The sequence below is a fragment of the Anabrus simplex genome, chromosome 2 (genome assembly GCF_040414725.1).
Source record: "Anabrus simplex isolate iqAnaSimp1 chromosome 2, ASM4041472v1, whole genome shotgun sequence".
Lineage (NCBI taxonomy): Eukaryota > Metazoa > Arthropoda > Insecta > Orthoptera > Tettigoniidae > Anabrus > Anabrus simplex.
The window spans coordinates 127,576,169-127,596,725 of NC_090266.1; the positions used below are offsets into that span (position 1 = coordinate 127,576,169).

The 20,557-nt window shown below is 39.5% G+C and overlaps 1 protein-coding gene across 3 annotated transcripts in view; it reads left to right on the forward strand.

The window, feature by feature from the left end:
* Window positions 1–20,557, forward strand: part of LOC136863922 (colorectal mutant cancer protein) — an 809,530-nt gene that overhangs the window by 652,084 nt on the left and 136,889 nt on the right. For all 3 annotated transcript variants that reach the window (XM_068226110.1, XM_068226109.1, XM_068226108.1), the window contains exon 4: window positions 52–165. In XM_068226110.1, the coding sequence (XP_068082211.1) occupies window positions 52–165 (114 nt within the window). The remainder of the gene's footprint in view (window positions 1–51; window positions 166–20,557) is intronic.

A 20,557-nucleotide genomic window follows, 5' to 3' on the forward strand; every position in this document is an offset into this window, starting at 1 on the left:
CTTTGTATTATGCTTGTTACTCGAGGATTTCATTCTCGTCTCTCTTTTCAGCTTCACCTCGCTGCTCTGGCCTCCCTGAAGGGGGAGATCCTGGACCTGTCAAGTCGTCTGCACACTGTCACTCAGGAACGTGACCTGCTTGAAAAGACTCTGAACAAGACGCAGGTACAGTACAGTTACAATATAGGAGAGAATGTCCATAATATGTGGAAAATATTTTCCTTGCTGTAAATTGCGGACCCAAAATATTTTCGCATTGCACTTTTGAAGTGAGTTCACAGTCGAAATCCCCCCTACAGTGATCTGTTTTCAAACCTACTGTGCTTCACGAGGGTGAAGCTGGAGGGATTCAGGATATCACATTCATAAGGAGGAGATAACAAACTGGAGAGTTGAGAGAATAATTCCTCATACAAACTGGTGGGAAAAGTGGCAGGAGAGATCTCGCAGCAAAGAGATAAAGGCTAAGTTAGAAATGCACCCGATGGATGAAGCTTTGTCTATGACCCAGCTTTGGTAGCTGGATGTGAATGGAGGAAGGTAAATTACTTGGCGTAATAATAGATTCGGCCATGGAGGACTAGAGAAGCAGAAAGAGAACCAGGAGAATAGAATTAGACTCATTTTAAACGATTTCAATGTAGTAAGTGTAAAAGTTAACGAGACCAGAGAGCTACATATTTGCTAATGGTCTAGGGTTGTGGAGACGCTGTGTTCATACCGTTTTGAAGGAAGGACTTTTTCAAGTGAGAATAGCTCGGGTTTTTGGAATATCCAGACATTGAATATGTGGCGCAGGGTAAGTAGACAACGTAAGCATGGGAATAAACAACTTTGACAAGGAGTTCTGAGAACAAGAAGCCCACTGCAAGTGGATAGAATTATCCCCCAGGCAGTCTATTGCTGATCCTCCGAAATCATCTTGAGAGATTATTGCCGATTTGAGGGAGTGCTGAAGTGGTGTTCACATTTCTACTGTGTAATGTATAGGCTATTTAAGATTTTATAAGGTTGCTGCCGTAAGAACAAAGCGATAATCAGTACTCAAACAAATCGACATGAACTTCTTCTGTAAAAAGAGTCGCAGGAATCGGCTTGAAAGGAGTGATAAAAGGTAACTTAAGAGTGAAGAAATCAAGTCTGATCTTGGAATATTCAGTCTATTTGTTTCTCCAAAGGTGGAAGATTCAGCCAGCGCTACCAGAACTTCATCGTGAAATACGGAGGGTATTCATCTCATGGTGAGGAGAGGCTCGTTTCTGATGGATGTGGATCATTTCCTGCCTATAGACAAGACAGTATTTTGGATAAACGTTTGTTACACTATACAAAGTTACACGTGCTTCAGATGCTCTTTTGTAACAAGAAAGATTATCTAGAAAATCTCGCATGATGTACGAAATAAAATTTCTGAAGGAAAATTTACAATATGTTTTGCACTGTCTCAGCCAAAGTCAGATTTTGAATCCAATTGAGTGGATCTCATGAACACAGTCTGTTAGTTGCTGCACTTCTGATATTAAGATAGCACGCTGGTTGGCTTCCAGGATATTGTAGAATGCCTGCCGAATAACTCCGACTCCCCAGCGTCTGTTAAGTCTTTTAGCGGCTGGAATGGTAGTAAAGAAGTAACATGAAAGTTGTTGTTGTTGTCGTTATTGTTTTGACATCCCACTCAGTACTTTTATTACGGTTTTTGGAGGCACCGAAGTGCCGGAATTTTGTCCGGCTGGAGTTCTTTTACGTGCCAGTAAATCTACCGACACATTTGAGCCCCTTCAAATACCACCGTACTGAGCCAGGATCGATCTTGCCAAGTTGGGGTCAGAAAGCCAGCGCCTCTACCGTCTGAGCCACTCAGCTGGGCATTATTATTATTATTATTATTATTATTATTATTATTATTATTATTATTATTATTCCCAATGGAAGTGTGAAATATGTTACACTCTTTTTTTTGGGTAATGAAATTACTCATATCTAGATCATTCCTATTGGACTTTGCTAAGAGAATGGAAATAAATATCAAGGGCGGATATGGTGGATTTTAACAACTCTTCAGCGTGCAAGATCTGAAGCAGCAATGAAGGCGAAAGGGTACTGCAAATGCAGTATTATTTCAGTGGTTTTAAGAATAAAATACTTTACTGCAGAGTTTCTTTTCAGTTTCTTTTTTATTCTTTTCTTGTCAAGATAACTTGCAGTTGAGGATTTCATTTTGTTAGGTATGCCATTTGAAGCTGTGTTTGTGAAGGTTTTTTTTCAGCCTTCGGGCTCAATACCCAACATTATTTGAAACAGTAACTCGAGTGTAAAATTGTAAACGTTACCAGATTTTTTTTACGAATGTAAGTTTTGACTAATTAGTACCGGGATTAGAAAGAACCGGGTGTGTTCTGTGTGCCTAGTACCATTCCGGAATTTACCTGGAGATGAAGTAAAGAAACGACGGTAAAACACTTCTGGGACGACCAAGATTAGACTTGGATCCACGTCTCCTCACAGTTGCCCTCACGAAGTCAGAGCAACCCATTTTAGCCCTTCGAGCAAGAAATTGAAACCATCCCAAACAACTGGGGCAGCAAATACACTAATAGCTGAACCATGCAACGAATTTCAAGATGAGTGTGGCACTGAAAATCAGACACTACTAAACCACCACGTATTACGATGCTGTGATCACTCTTGATGGCAGCAGGCTATGGGAACCTGATCCTCACCTGGCAAACGAATTATTATTACTGTATTAATTAGTGGTTAGACATCGTACAGTAGTTAGACTACTGTCCGGTCTATTAACAAGGCATGAATGGCAGCGTGAGTAGTGCTCGTGATTCTACCAGTGTTGTAGTTTTGGTATAGTACAGAAATAGGATAGTAAATGGTATAATTGGTGATGGCATTGGTAGTATTGGTAAGAAAAGCAGCTTAACACATGCTGAAGAACCGTGCTTGAAATTAATGTTCGGTGGGCTAAGCGATCATTTGTATGCTCTCTCGCAGCTACTAGAACGTTACACCAGTATCTAGAAAATCGGGTATGGGATCGATTTGAAACGTCCGCAATGCAACTAATAGATGGGTTCGTCTGATAGGTTGGCAGCAACAAGCTGGACCTATCTGTAATAATGGTTGCATCTTATTCTACCATACTAGGACAAACCCCGTAGTCTACCTTTTCATTTGGTTTTGTACAGTGTACTACAATAACTTTACAACTCTAGCAGTAGCACGCAGTGATCTGTACCTATTAGCACCGACTGAGTCAGCAAAGCTCAACATTAACAAATGTTAAACTGCGTATTAAAGTTAACATCAGCCATTTCCAATGTTAAATGGCTAACATTAGCATTTAGCAACCTGTTCCAAAATGGCTGCTGTGAATTTCACTTTCGAGGCGGAATTGCTCTATTTAGATCTTTTACAAAACAATCCTGATCGAAGAAGAGTTCAGCGACGTAATGACTTTGAAAATTTGACGGATCCGAAATTTCTTCATAGATACAAGTTATCGAAAACAGTCGTTGCTAAGGTTGTTGACGAAATTCAAGTGAGGTTAGAATATCCTACGAAGAGAAACTTACCTCTTTCTCCAATGTTGCAGGTACTGATAATATTACGAGTTTTTGCTACTGGTTATTTTCGCATAATGGCCGGGACAATGCTGGAATTTCTAAAGCCACTGTTAATAGAGTTGTTTGTCGAGTGTCTCCAGCAATAGCATCCATGAGAAGGAGGTATATAACATTCCCTTCAGTAGAAGAGCGTCAGCAAATTATCCGCGACTTCTATGAAATAAGCCGTTTTCCTGGTGTTTGTTCTACGTGCAATATATTGCACACATGTAAGAATCCAATCACCTGGAGGCAATTGGGCCGAAATATATCGTAATCGAAAGGGATATTTCTCAGTTAATGTTAATGTTCAGGTGATTAGTGAGCCTAACCTCCAAATCAGGGATATACTTGCTAGGTGGTCTGGTTCTGCACACGACAATACAATATTTAATGACTCCCATATCGGAGCACAGTTTGAAGTGGGACAATTAACGAAGTGATTTTGTTAGGTGACAGCGGATACCCACTAAAAAAAGTATCTGTTTACCCCATTGAAACCCTCCCGGAGTTTTCCCGCGCCTCGTCCTTTTATTTTATCGTCAAGCCATCTGTGCGCTTGCACTCAATAACTTATATATATTTACTAATTCAATTAACAACTCTTTTTCGAAGGAGGAAAAATTAGAACTACGATTCCGTTTCACTTCACGCGCCATATTTTACAGCTGTGCTCAAACAAAAGCACATCGGAGCGCGTTGTAAAACAGCATGTTCGTACCACTGCCTCCTTGATTCGCACCAGTTCGCAATATTGGGAGAGTTAACAGTCGATTAGTTAACATTTCACAAGAAAAGTTTGATGAAACGCAAGAAACCTAACAAGATGTTAAATTTCTAACTCCGTATTAACTAACTACTTGTTAGTATATATTTAACATGTGTTGATGAAAACGGGCCTAGCAGTAGCACGCAGTGATCTGTACCTATTAGCACCGACTGAGTCAGCAAAGCTCGTTTTAGTTCGAGGAGAGACATGCACCGGCCGTCTTCGAACATTGACAGCCCCTGGCCTCCAGCGGAAAGGTTGGTATTTACCTGCCCGAGTGTGTCGATTCTATGGCTTGCTTGCGAATCCTCTGTTAGGCAATGTTTACTTTTCTAGAACGTTCGCAGCTGCCCAGAGTACGTACTCGCTGTAGCTATAAATAATACCGACAAAGAACTTGCGCCGCATGTGACCGAGTTGGGTCTTATCTTGTGCTGCATTGTGTTTTCTTAAATATTATGTAAAAGTTTTTGTTGGCGTGAACAGCCACGAGGAATTAAGAAGAAATCAAAATTGTTTTACTATTATGGTGAATGGGTGGAATAGTTCTTATGTATTAGGGTGAAATGTACGTGTATTTGTCGTACATGTAAATCAGTTGTTGCGCTTTTTGAAAAGGCTAATGTATAAAGACACTTCCGGAACGTTCACCGAAATTCTCTGCAGAAATATATATGAACGTTCGCGATAGGTGAATAACCGTAGATTTGCATCCTTTTAAGATCGCCGAAGTTCTTATTAATCGGTAAAGGATCCATTTGAAGATGTTAAAGCTTTTTATAATGCAAGAAAAGTATAGGATATGAATATAGAATTTATTTATTTATCATATACAGGATGTCCCAGTTACAGATGATGTAATAGGAAATCTATATATATAAAATAACTTGTCCTGACTGACTGACTGACTGACTGACTGACTGACTGACTGACTGACTGACTGACTGACTGTCTGATTCATCATCGCCGAGCCAAAACTACTGGACATAAAGAAATGAAATTTTGCGCATACATTCATATTAAGATGTACTGTAGGTGCTCGCTAAGAGAGGATTTTTGGATATTCCTTTGCTAACGGGGTGAAAAGGGGGTTGAAAGTTTAAAATGAGTGATTCTAAATCTCAAAACTTTAAAAGTTTACAGACGTAAAAATTGGTATTTGGAATCTTCTTTAAAAATAAGGAAACATATTTTTTTGTTTTCAGAAAATCCCAATAGGAGGGGTGAAAAACGGTGAAAAAGGGGTTGAATGCCTTTAATCAGGATACCGGTACTTATATCTCAGAAACTGAAGATATTACAGACCTGAAAATTGGTGCTTTTGATCTCTTTTAAAAATAAAGAAACACGTATTTTTTTGTTTTTGGAAAATCCAATTAATGGGAGGGTGAAAAGGGGGGAGAATTTTTAAAATGGGTGCATCATATCTCAAAACGTTTAAAGTTTACAGATGTAAAAATTGGTATTTAGAATCTTCATTAAAAATAAAGAAACGCGTATTATTTTGTTTTCGGAAAATCCCAATAGGAGGGGTGAAAAGGGGTGGAAAATGGGTTGAATGCCTTTAATGAGAATACTTATATCTCGGAAACTGCAGATATTACAGACCTGAAAGTTGGTACTTTTTATCTCTTTTAAAAATAAAGAAACACGTATTTTTTAGTTTTTGGAATACCAATTAATGGGGGGGTGAAAAGTGGGTGATTTTTTTAAAATGAGTGTATCTATATCTCAAAACTGTTAACGTTTATAGATGTAAAAATTGGTACTTAGAATCTCCTTTAAAAAATAAAGAAACACGTATTTTTTGTTTTCGGAAAATCCCAATAGGAAGGGTGGAAAAAGGTGAAAAATGGGTTGAATGCCTTTAATAAGGCTACTTATATTTCAGAACCTGAAGATATTACAGACCTGAAAATTGGTGTTGGGATCTCCCTGAAAAATAAAGAAACATGTATTTCTTTGTCTTTGGAAAACCAATTAATGGGGGGGGGGTTGAAAAGGGGATGATTTTTTAAATTAGTGTATCCATATCTCAAAACTTTTAAAGTTTATAGATATAAAAATTGGTATTTAGAATCTCCTTTAAAAATAAAGAAACACGTATTTTTTGTTTTCGGAAAATCCCAATAGGAAGGCTGGAAAAGGGTGAAAAATGGGTTGAATGCCTTTAATGAGGCTACTTATATTTCAGAACCTGAAGGTATTACAGACCTGAAAATTGGTATTTGGGATCTACTTTAAAAATAAATAAAAGGTATTTTTCTGTTTTTGGAAAATCCAAATAATGGGGGTGAAAAGGCGAGTGAATATTTTACAATGAGTGTATCTATATCTCAAATCTTTTAAAGTTTATACATGTAAAAATTGGTATTTAGAATCTCCTTTAAAAATAAAGAAACACGTATTTTTTGTTTTCGGAAAATCCCAATAGCAAGGGTGGAAAATGTGAAAAATGCCTTTAATGAGGCTACTTATATTTCAGAACCTGAAGATATTACAGACCTGAAAATTGGTGTTTGGTATCTCCTTTAAGAATAAAGAAACACGTATTTTTTTGTTTTTGGAAAATACAAATAATGAGGGGGCGGAGAAAAAGGGGGGGAATGAATTTTTAAAATGAGTGTGTCTACATCTTGAAGCTTTAAAAGTTTACAGATGTAAAAATTGATATTTAGAATCTCCTTTAAAAATAAAAGAGCACGTATTTATTTTTCTTCTGTAAATCCCAATAGGAGGGTTGTAAAAGGGTGAATAATGGGTTGAATGTCTTTAATGAGGATACATGTATCCCAGAAACTGAAGATATTACAGAACTGACCATTTGTATATGGGATCTCCTTTAAATATAAATAAACACGTGTTTTTTTGGTTTTGCAAAATCCAATTAATGGCGGTTAAACATGAGTGACATATTGGGGTGAATTTTTTGAAAGCCTATATTTACAGAATATCTTATAAACATAAAATGTTACAGACGTAAAAAGTGGGTATTTGCAATCTCCTGTAAATGTAAAGAAACATAGGTGATTTGGTTTTAGAAACTCCACTTAAGGGGAACTAAAAAAGGGGTGAATTTTTAAAATGAGAATTTCTACAGTATATCTGAAAAATTAACATGCTACAGAAGAGAAAATGGTATTTTTTTATCTCTATTAAAAGAAAGATAAGTGTATTTTTAGTTTTCGGAAATACCACTTGGGGGGGGGGGGTAAAATTGACTGAAAATGGTGTTGAATTCTTTTAATTAGGCTACTGATATCTCAAAAATGAAGATGTTGCAGACGTGAAATTTGATATTTGGAATCTGCTTTAAAAATAAAGAAACACGTATTCTCGGAAAATCCATTAAGGCGGGAAGCGGGGGTAAAGAATTGAAAAATTAATTGACTTAATTGTATTGTTGTTACAGACGTGAAAATTGGTATTTGGATCTGCTTTAGAAACAAAGAAAAACGCGTTTTGGGGGGGAAACCATCTTGGGGGGGCGCGAGTGAAAAGGAGTTGAATTCCTTTCATGAGGACACATAAATCAAAAACTGAAGTAGTTAAAGTCGTGATAATTGGTCCTTAGAAGATCCTTTACTATTAAAGAAAGAAGTATTTTTTGCCGGAAAATTCACAGGGGGCTGGGGGAGGAGAGTGAAAGGATGTAAAAAAAGTGATTTTTTTTTTGCTAGTTGCTTTACGTCGCACCGACTCAGATAGGTCTTATGGCGACGATGGGACAGGATAGGGCTAGGAGTGGGAAGGAATCGGCCGTGGCCTTAATTAAGGTACAGCCCCAGCATTTGCCTGGTGTGAAAATGGGAAACCACGGAAAACCATTTTCAGGGCTGCCGATAGTGGGGTTCGAACCTACTATCTCCCGAATACTGGATACTGGCCGCAATTAAGCGACTGCAGCTATCGAGCTCGGTAAGTGAATTCTTTTTATGGGGATACTTATATCTCAAAACTGAAGGTAATAGACGTGAACATTGGTGTGTGGAATCTTCTTTAAACAAAGAAACACGCCTTCTTTTTTGGGGGTAGGGGTAAATAAACTTAACCGCGGTGGGGTGTAAAAGGAGGTGAGACCAATTGATTTTGCTGTTCATAATGTACTTATAAGGAGCCTCCGTTGCTCAGGCGGCAGCGCGGCGGCCTCTCACAGCTGGGTTCCGTGGTTCAAATCCCGCTCACTCCGGATACTCCAGTTTTCCCTGTGATCATTCATTCCAGCAACACTGTCCAATATTTCATTTCATTTGTCATTCATCTATCATTGCCCCAGATGAGTGCTTCGGCAGCCGGCACAATTCCTATTGTCGCCGCTAGGTGGGGGTTTATTCATTCCATTCCTGACCCTGTCGAATGACTGGAAACAGCTGTAGACTTTCGATGTACAGAGGTGTGCAAATTATTATGGTAAAGACAGAAAAATATTTTATTTCAGTTTTGAGGTGACATAAAAGTTACAAAGTGAATCACAATTTCATTTCAATACTTGGTATGCATGCCTTTGACCTTTATGAATGTTTTCACTCTATCTGGCATGCTTTCTATCAATGTCTTGCACTGTTCTTTGATAGTTTCATCTTGATGCCATATTTTTGTGAGTGTCTCGACCAAATGTGCTTTAGTAGTAATGGTTTCCTTTTTAATTTTCTTTTTCACTATAGCTCACAGATTTTCCAATGGGTTCATGTCAGGACTGTTGCCAGGCCAGTCAAGCATTTTAACACCATTTTCTTGTAGAAAGGATATCACTTTCTTTGCCTTATGGCATGGTGCACCGTCTTGCATGAAAATGCACTCATTTGAGCCATACCAGTCCTTCATTTGAGGTAGTAGTCTTTGATCCAACACTTTTAGGTACTGTTCATGCCTCATTGTACCCTCCACAATGTACAACCTTCCAGTTCCATGCCAAGAAAATACACTCCACACCATTACCGATGTTGGGTGTTTCACCGTTTGGTGGACGCACTCCTGATGGAATTACTCGTTTTTCCTCCTGCGGACATACTGGGCGGATTCTTCAGCGACACAGAAGACAGATTCATCACTGAAGCACACCTGAAGCAAAAATGAAGTATTTAGGCCATACATTTACACATGACTACATGGTAATAAATTGTGTGTTGGATCTGTTAATCTGGATAACTTTTTCCACTTCATTGTAAAAAAGAGGCAATGACATGTTTGAAAACCCTACAGTTACAGAAATTGCTCAAGAATTGTATAAAATAATATTCCTACCTTCTTCCAGTCTTCAACACTCCAATCTTTTAAGGAATTTGCCCACTGAAGTCTCTTAGCTGCTATTGTTGGGGTGATCTTGGCTTTTCTTCTTGGTCTCCTTGCCTTTAAACCTGAAAGGCAAAGTTGTCTTGTGACTGTTGAAGGAGATATCTGTACCCCATACTCTTCCATCTTCACAGACAGATCCCTGCTAGTTGCTTTACGGTTAGATATTGCAAGATTCTTGAGTTTCCTTGTGGATCTTGGTGTTAATTTTGGCTTTCTGCCACATTTCCCAACACGACTTTGCTGGTATACACTACCCCTGTCATCACTTTTCTTGATATTACTCACGGCCTCTTGAGAAATACAGAGTCTTTCAGCTATCTGCTGCTGTGTATAACACCCCTCTTGCAGTAAGGTCCTTGCAATACCTACTTTTCTTGGTGAGAGGTCCTTCTTACGCCCCATAACCTAAAAATTTAGTTTACTTCAAAGAATCCAAGTTCAAAATATAATTCCTGCAAAAGAAATACCATACACTATAACAAAACAGTCTAACAATAACCAAATAACATCATATTATACATACCACAACTCAAACTCAACAATAAAAGATCAGATACCTTCACAAACTTTATGTAAGCAACACGTTGTAACATGGAAGCTCAACAGATGAAGGTCAATAATTGCAGTTCAAGTCAGTGTTGCCACCATTTGCACCCAATATTGTTATAACTAGTAATATATTTGCTGCATAGTATCCCTGCATACATATTATGTGTCATGACTAATTTGTCAATCAAGAAATTGTGCTTAAGAGTTACTAGTGAGAAGAAACAGTAGAACAAAGTGTTTTACCATAATAATTTGCACACCTCTGTACTTATTCTGATCATAAACCGATCATTTTTTAATCTTTCCTGGGTTCGTTTTCAAGAGCCATCTTTTCCTTTGGAGAACCTTCTTAGATTACAGTAGATTCTTCTGACATATAAATAAAAATTAAAACACATTTGAAATAAACGATAGGTATAAGATCGACCGTCAAATTGTTCACCTCTATAATAAGGTCAATAATGCACGGAAGTATGTCATTCATATCGCCAAAAATCCCGCACACTTGCCTATGCGCGACAATGGTGCTGGTCACATTCTCAACAATGACAATGGCAGCAGATGTAATTTACCGCCAAGTAGCGGTCTTGCATCTTCCTGTGGGGTCCAGAACATATAATAATAATAATAATAATAATAATAATAATAATAATAATAATAATAATAATAATAATAATAATAATAATAATAATAATGTTCTGGACCGTCGTCAAATGTGCGGACCGCGCTGGAAAAGGGTCCTGGACGGGTAATGACTAAGAATGCAGTCCGGCCGCGGGTTCAGTACCGCCAAGGCACCCAAGACGACACCACGCCGGATCTCCTGAAGGATTTGATCCATATTAAAAATGCTTATATAAAAATATGGCAAACATTTAGGGACCTAACTGACCGGGTGGAACACCTGGACCTAGCCCGGGAAGAACGAAATCGATTGCTGGAAAGGAAGATTGCCGTAATATATTAGGAAGCGAGTCAGATCGCGAATTTCGGCGGATTCTCGCAGAAAACGAGTCAGATCGCAAATTTCGGCGGATTATATATCTATAACAATAAGCATTCGGATATAAATTTCAGTATAATACCGTAGCGAAGCATGGGTATCTTGCTAGTTATATATATACAAACAAATATCTATCTTCATATGTTTTCTACAGACTGTTCACGTAATAATTCACATAATTTACAAAATTATCACGTTCCACCCCTGAGAAGACCTTTTCGAATTGCAGTGGAAGGGTTATGAAAACTGTCGAGTGACCCTTCCAGCTGATTTATGGCCCTAAGGGCTTGCATGAGCCAAGAATTTTCTTGTTCAACCGTCCTACATTTGGGTAGGTGGAATATACTAGTGATGGGCAACGCTCTCGCTCGAGACTCTCGAGACTGACGTCGCAGATCTCGAGACTCTCACGAGAATCCCGAGACCGATCCTCCTGTAGCGCAAGCTGTGCGACGTACCAGTAACTACGACTGTAAACTTGATAGTATATCATTGGCAGTTATTGCGTGAAATAACGTTCTCTTATGAAAACGTGTGAGGCAATACATTTTGTCGAAAGCCTGGAAAAGTATTGCATGTTCAACTATGAACTCCTTAATACCATTAACTAAAGTGGAAACAGAATGTCAGTATCTTAAAGTGTTCACGACTTATTTGGGGTGGACATCTTAGGTGAATAACAATACATAATTTGTGAATAACTGTAGATAGGATGTACATCTACTTGGATACTAGAGGCGTGCATTATTCGAACCTGAGACGGAGAAGATGTGCTTTGCTACATACGCAACCCCCCTTACACATGAGTGAAACGTGTAACAGGGGTGATGGGCAACGCTCTCGAGACCGATTCTCGTGTGCTGCGGGCTGTGCGACGTCCCAGTAACTACGAGTGTAAGCTTGATAGTTATCATCAGCAATTCTCACCTGGAAACGTGTGTGACGATAAATGTTGTCAAAATCCTATGAAAGCACTGCATGTTGAACTATGAGCTCCTTACCATTAATGAAAGTGAATACAGAATGCCAGTATCTTAAAATGTTCACGAGTTATGTCAGGTGTACTTTTCAGCTGAATAACCCGTATAATTTGTTAATAATTGTTATTAGGATGTAATCCTACCTGGATGCCTCACAATCGTTGACGGCAGGGTAGTTTCTTGTGATTCAGACCGGGCCGGAGGTGTTCTGTGACGATTCTTCTTCATTGATATTATGCGTTTGTTAGTGCCGGATCATCCCAGAAGTACTTCTGCCGATGTATTTTACTTCTTTTGAATAAGCAACACAGTGGGCTGTGCTATGTCACATCTCTTCAAAATAACCGACATCCACGACGTACGTTGCGTTTCGGACATCGTCTTCAAGTTGTCGCGTACAATTCGACACAGTTCACATTGCACCGTCGTATATCGAAGTACCTACCTAATTATGACGGGAATACTCTATAGCAGTTTAGATTGCACATTCCACTCATGCGTAATGGTGGTTGCATATGCAGCAAGGCGTATCTTGCCTCGTCTCGAGTTCGAATAATGCACGCCTCTAGTATCCAGTTACGTGTACCTACAGTAGCCGTCAGGTTCTGTACTTAAACCACTCATTCGTGTACCTACCAGTACATACAATGCTCGAATGCGTATCCTTCATAATTATGTTATACTGCGTCAAAATAGACCTCGGGATAAATGAACGCCCTAGTCGCTTGTTGACACGTATTTACGAAAATGAGAAGGCCCGTGGTTGGCTGTTCCCATATTCGGAACAAACAACATTCAGCTCCGATTACCTGCAGGCCTACGACACGCTGCTCATCGCACGTTGTGGGGACAACGCTCTCGAGATTTCTCGAAATTTCTCGCGAGAAATAATGCCTGCGCTAGTCTCGAGAAATCCCGAGACCTAGTCTCAGACTGCCCATCACTAGAATATACATTTCTCCCTTGTTCGCCTGTTTGGAACATGAAGTGGAATCAACCCCAGTATATAGCCGGACAGTCCACTTTAATCTTCAAGCATTTAGTTGCAAACATTGCTAACATTTTTACAAATTCTTCATACCTGCTTGAAGAGACTGGCATGCCCAGGAATCCAAAACTAATCCACTTCATGAACCTTATCTGAACTCTCTCGATGTGGTATATGTGACCTTTCTGATAAGGGAGCCACACCTCACAACCATACTCGAGACAGGGTCTTACCAGGGAACAAAACAGTATTTTAGCACGTGCAATATTACTAAAATCTTTACAATTTCTCTGGACAAACCCGAGTATTCTGAAAGATTTCTTTATAATATTATCGATGTGTTTCTCAAAGGACAAGCCATTCCTCTTACCAAGGATTACACCTAGGTCATTAAACTCCACGCGATTTAACATTCTCCACTGATTTTATATCTGTAAAAGGCAGGTGTTCGTTTTCAAGTAAATGGAATGGCACCACACTTAACTTCATTTACTCTGAGGGACCACGTATCACACCACTCGCATATTTGCTTTAAATATTTTTGTAGATAATCGCCATCACTGTCTTCTTCTATGACTAGGTGTAGCTTCAAGTCGTCAACGTACAAGAGACATTCACTGCTCTGAACGACTGTAGTAATATAATTTAGAAACAAAACAAATACAAGAGGCCCTAACAGTGATCCTTGTTGGACACCAGATGAAGGTTGGTAGGGGTTGGAGATCAAACCCTCGGATGTTTTGTCAAGTAACTCTTCAACCACTCGAAAATACTCCTGGACACCCCGTACTTTAAATTGATTGTAAAAGGAAAACGGAAATAATATTACGTAACTTCCACGAAACACTGTGATCACACAAACAGACATCTTATGTCTAATCTCCAATTAGAGGAAGATTTACGTAAAGTTACTTTTCTGTCTCTACTCTTCGACGAATCTGCTGATTTTATTGACACCGTAGAGTTATGTATTTTCTTCAGAATGGTTTTTCGTAACATGCCATCATTTCTGTAGTTTCCCATTTTCACACCAAGTAAATGGTGGGGTTGTACCTTAATTAAGGCCACGGCCGCTTCCTTCCCACTCCTAGCACTTTCCTATTCCATCGTCGCAATAAGACCTGTCTGCGTCGGTGCGACGTAAAGCAATTTGTTAAAACAAACATGTCATTAAAGGAAGAACTGTTAACGATTGTACCTCCTGAAGATCCAACAAATAAAACTATAGTTCATTTACAATAGTCTTAAAAATGAATCTGCACACGCAAATGTGTTGATCTGTCGTGTCCTCTAAGGCGGTGTGTTCCGCCAACAGTAATCAGTGGATCCACGGGTTGGTCGGTCATGTGAGGAGTGTTGTTGCAAACCGGGTTATTTCTACAGACCAAAATTTAACAGATAAACAGCAAAAAAAAAAAAAACTGATTGCGAGCAAACTATGCAAGTTATTTCTAAACACTCAAACGGAAGTGTAACTACGTTAGGCGTGTATCAAGAATCCCCTTAAAATGAAAACACTTCAAAATTGATTTTAATGAAAATTGGACGTAACACGATTTGATCCACACAATATGGTAATCGGGTTGCAACGATAATAAGGAGACATGTAATTTGTCAAATCTCTACATAATTAAAAGGAAACCACTGTTGTTATTACATGCATTTCATAATGCAAGTCTATAAGGTTGTAAAAATGCAAAGTCACACTGTAATAATTTACATTCTCTATATGCCTCCATTTGGCTCAAAGCAGCGGCTTAAATGTGGTCATGTAATATCACAGTTTCTGTAAAATAAAATAAAAAGTTAATACCAGAATGAACAATATGATCATTGCGTCGTCATTTAAATAACTGATATGACGTGGATTGAAGTAACGTGTCTAATAAAGCACTACAGTATTACAGGCGTGTATCGTAAAACAAATTGTCATGGTATCTACACTTCATACGTACCTTGCCTCGGTTTTTAACTGCCGTGAGTTCTTTTCTTCCTTCTGTCTCCTTTGGCTCCCTTTAGAATGCTCCCCTACGCTAATATCGTACTCCATATTGAGATAAAATGCAAGACCTAGTGTTATTGTTAGAGATTGACGCCTAATCTGCATAGTACTTGTAGCCAACGTAACACAACTACTACTTCTGTTGTATTCAACGTGACAATATGTATCCGCGGAGTTAAACACGATTTGCGCAGAAAACTCAGTTTTGTCCAGAGGCAGACATAATACGGTTTGCAACGATAGTCTTCATATATTCTTTAACACTACTGTAGTAATAATATATTATTTGTTTAAAGAATATATGACCAACCTACGGATTCTCTGATAACTGTACAATAGGCCTACGGTGCAATACCGTACGTACCGTACCTCCACGAACCTACTACGAGGTAATACTCCCACGCAGCGAGTCTCAGGTGGCGGATAGCGGGGTCCTAACCAGCTTGCCGGCGGACTTGAGGGAAATAAAATACCACTCGTGGACCAAACACACAACCCCCTGTGGGTGGGAGACGCAGACAAAGAATACACACACGGTATCCCCTGCCTGTAAGAGGCGACTAAAAGGGGCGACCAAGGGACGATAAAATTGGAACCATGATACTACTTGTAATTAGTACCACCACGTGGGGAACACCATGGGTCGCTTATGCTTGCGCGTAGTATCACCATGTTAGGTACACAATAGGTTTGTGATTAGTAGCAGTAGAGTGCGTTGGCGGCTTCACAGTACCTGTGATTCGTATCCCTATATAAGCAACACCATGGGATTAGCGACACTATGGTTCTGCCTTGCCTGTGCTTCGTACCCACTCTGTGAGGAATAGTGCGGGTCCCTGTGTTTATGTGAGGAACGCCATAGGTTTGCGTTGCCTGTAAGTAGCGCCGCAGTGTGCGAAACACCATAGATCCGTGTTACATGTGCGAATTTCATTATCTGTGCGTAGTACCATACCGTGTGGAATACCGCGAGTCTACGCTACTGCTTATTAGTACCGCAACATGACACACAGCATGGTTATATTTTCCTAGCGATAAGTACCATTATGAGGGGCCGATGACCTGGATTTTGGATCCGTTTTGACTGCAAGCATCATCAAGTCAGTATTGTGCTTTAGAAGCAGTCCGTTGGTCAGTAATACTATTGTTTAACGCTAGTTTCTGGGAATGTGGGGCATTGCGGGTCGGATCCACTGTTTGTTTTAACTTCATATCCATCCATTCATTCTTCGTTCTCACGTTTTGGAATTCTGGTCAGTGGAGGATTATGGATTTTTAAATTATCATACCAGTTCGTCTCATTTCGTACCAGAGGCCGATGACCTAGATGTTAGGCCCCTTAAAAACAAGCATCTTCACCATCATCGTACCATATAAATTCGGATAGAAAAAATGAAATAATAATTTCCTTACTGTTACGAAGATAACACTGTATAGAATATAACAATACCTATTTTAGGAGTTTAGTCATTTAACATATTCTGAAAACATATTTATTAAATTTGACCGTCTTTCCCACATTGAAATGTATTGTGGAAATCACTACAATTTCCTCTTGAAAGCTGGAGATGGACTGCATTTACAAGACTTTGGGTGTTTTCTTGTAATTGAATGGAAATGATCGTTTGTGATTTCGAAACTCGCACCTGAACTTATGCAAACCCCCACGAACTGCAGTGTTTGCGAGCTTCAGTTGAACACGGACTGAATTGCTGCTAGCTTGCTGAGTAGATACGTGCTTCTTGTGGGAGCTCAATCTCGCCATACGTAATCTGTATTCGTATATCATTCAAGGAAATCGCAGGAAGTATCCAGACAGCAAGAATCAGGAAAGGTGTAAGGCAGGGCCGCTCTCTCTCACCGTACCTTTTTAATGTAGTAATTGAAGAACCCATAAATAAGTTTAAGGCAAATACCAAAGGAGTAAACGTAAATGGGCACCATGTCCAATGCATTTGATTTGCAGATGACATAGCAGTTGTAGCAGACTCCGAGAAAGAGTTATCCAAGATCTTGAATGTATTGTCAGCATTATTGTCAGATTCACACTTAAACATTAATGTACCGAGCTCGATAGCTGCAGTCACTTAAGTGCGGCCAGTATCCAGTATTCGGGAGATAGTGGGTTCGAACCCCACTGTCGGCAGCCCTGAAGATGGTTTTTCGTGGTTTCCCATTTTCTCACAAGGCTGTACCTTAATTAAGGCCACGGCCGCTTCCCACTTCCTTCCCACTCCTAGTCTCTTCCTGTCCCATCGTCGCCATAAGACCTGTCTGTGTCGGTGTGACGTAAAGCAACTTGTAAAAAACACACATTAATGTTAAGAAGACCAAGTTATTAGTTGTGAGTAAACATCCTGAGCCAATTCACTCCAACATCAAGCTTACTGACAAAGTGGAACAAGTCACCAGTTTCTCTTATCTGGGAAGCCTGAGCAGCAATGATAACAGGTGCAGTAAAGAGATCAAAAGGCAAATAGCGCTTGCCAGACAGGCGTTCAGTAATAAGAGAAATATTTTAATCAACACAAATTTAGATTGTGGAATTAGGAAAAATAATGTAATTTCTTTTGTATGGGGTGTGCTATTGTATGGCTGTGAACCTTGGTCAATCAGAGATCAGGATTGGAGACGACTGGAAGCGTTTGAGATGTGGGTCTGGAGACGAATGTTAGGGATTAAATGGATTGAAAAGAGAACAAACAAAAGCATTTTAGAAGACATTCAAGGGAAGAGAGAACTGATGTTAACGATACAGAGAAGAAGAGCTAAATTCACTGGCCACATCTTTCGACACAAGACCTTTCTTCCCAATATACTGAAAGGAAAAATCACGGGGAAGAAAGGCCGAGGACGACTGAAGAAAAAATCCTTCAAGACTTGGCACTTGGTTCTTATTATGAAATGAAATGAGGAGCTGAGGACAGAAAAGAATGGTTACAAGACAAGGCATTGCCTTTAAACACTGATGATGATCATTGACAATTTGACAACGTAGATTTGTTCGACTGGTGAAACTAAAAGCGTTATGACGAACCGCTGGAAGAATTTTGCCACATGTTTAATCCGATCATTTTTCTCAGAACCTGTCAGAGGTTGAATCCATAGGGGAAAATAGTAAAAACTCTTTTAGGATGATACTTCTATACAATGGTCTGATATTCGGCATTACAGTGACACAATGCGTTATTAGCATATTATAATAGGGTCATGATTTTAAGTCATACGTTGACAATTCGACTTACGGCAGCTTTCTATTAAGTGATCGTGCGAATATCAGCATTTACGGCTATAGTGTTAATCAATAATTTAATTATATTTGTATTTTAACGAACATTTCCACAACTCTATACCATACCCTTGTACACGGAATGTTTGAAAATACCTTTTACTGTATTTGTCACAGCTACAATGCTAGTATTCTTTTAATAACATTGATTGTACATAGTGCCGGCCCCGCGGTGTAGGAGTAGCGTGCCTGCCTCTTACCTGATGGCCTCAGGTTTGATTTCCGGCCAGGTCATGGATTTTTACCAGGATCTGAGGGCTGGTTCGAGGTCCACTGTGCCTAGCGATTACAATTGAGGAACTATCTGACGGTGAGATAGTGGCCCCGGTCTAGAAAGCCAAGAATAAGCGCCGAGAGGATCCGTCGTGCTGACCACAAGTTACCTCGTAATCTCCAGGTCTTCGGGTTGAACAGTGGTCGATTGGTAGGCCATGGCCCTTCGGGGCTGTTGCGCCATAGGGTTTGGTTTTGATTGTATTTATTTTATTTGAAAATAAAGAACTGATTTACAGCTATAGTAGGCCTTACAATAAAGATCTTTGAATTATTCTTCCTTGCCTATATCCAAATTTATTAGGTGCAATTGACATGGCGAAGTGTTAATCGATAAAATGGCATTTGACACAGTACAGGTGTCTAACAATACCGTCAAACGTCGTACAGAGAAACTGATAAAGAAAGACAGGTAGTGTTGCGTCTTAATTCTATGTTTGCTTTCTCTTATAACTTGACGAATCAACAATGTCGCCGGTTTAGCAGTGTTAAATGTATTTAAAACAAAATCGAGGAAGATCTGCTACTCTGCAAATCTCCTGAAAGTCGCACTATACTTCTACGGTTATATGTCTGGGGGAAGTGTATTGATGTTTGTACAGATGAGCCAGAGCAATGAGAGGTGTGACGCACCGGATCCGGTCGTACAAGCCAAGTGTCCTCACCGACGAGCGGCACATCAAAAGCTGAGTTCCGAACAACGTGTTGTCACTTCTCCATATACGCTCGTGTGATCATGAGATTGTTAACCAGAAATGTAACTGGACACGAAAACCGTTTTTGTTTTCGTTTTTGTATGTCTGCTAGTGCCGGGAGTGTCCGAGGATATGTTCGGCTCGCCAGCTTTGTAACTGAATGGGTGAGATTAAAAAGGGAAAGTTTCCACTCGCAGTAGTTTTCGGTAAACTAAAGAAAGCTATCTTACTACAAAACTGTTACTCAGATTGAAAAACGTACCATAACATATTTTTTCTATGTACATGAGTCACCATACTGTAATATATATTACCAAGTAGTATTAATATTCTGGCTCCTGGCTCAATTTAAAGTCAATGGAATATTTTCCTTCTTTATCTCACTGGGTTTGGAAATGCGAAGAGTAGAGCAAATAATCCAATTTTGGAATTTACGATAGGCCTACTCACTCTTCTAAGGATCATCTTTCTTTCTAGCTAGTTGCTTTACGTCGCACCAACACAGATAGGTCTTATGGCGACGATGGGACGGGAAAGGGCTAGGAGTGGGGAGGAAGCGGCCGTGGCCTTAATTAAGGTACAGCACCAGCATTTGCCTGGTGTGAAAATGGGAAACCACTGAAAACCATTTTCAGGGCTGCCGATAGTGGGGTTCGAACCTACTATCTCCCGAAAACTGGATACTGGCCGCACAAGCGACTGCAGCTATCGAGCTCGGTCATCTCTCTTTCTGTACTGATTAATAGTTTGGATAGAGCTATTATCGTTCCTTATAATAATCATCACCATCATCATGACAAACGAGTCGACTACAGATATCGAAATTGTAATTGAATGGGTGAGATGAAAAAGGAAATGATTCCACTGCAACATACCCTGGTTCCTCTATTTTGAAAGTCAGATGTTTGTACTTACTTGTTTAAAGTGAGCTGGCCGCCCTTGTTTTAGTAGTCCTTAATATCTTCATTTAGTACTGTGTAAACACGAAATGAAGAGGCTATTTTTTTATTTTGCCTCTATGATAATTTTATCATATTATCCTAGCGTTACAAAAGCAAATTGGTTACACGATTTTAAAACTCACTCTGAACCTCAACCTC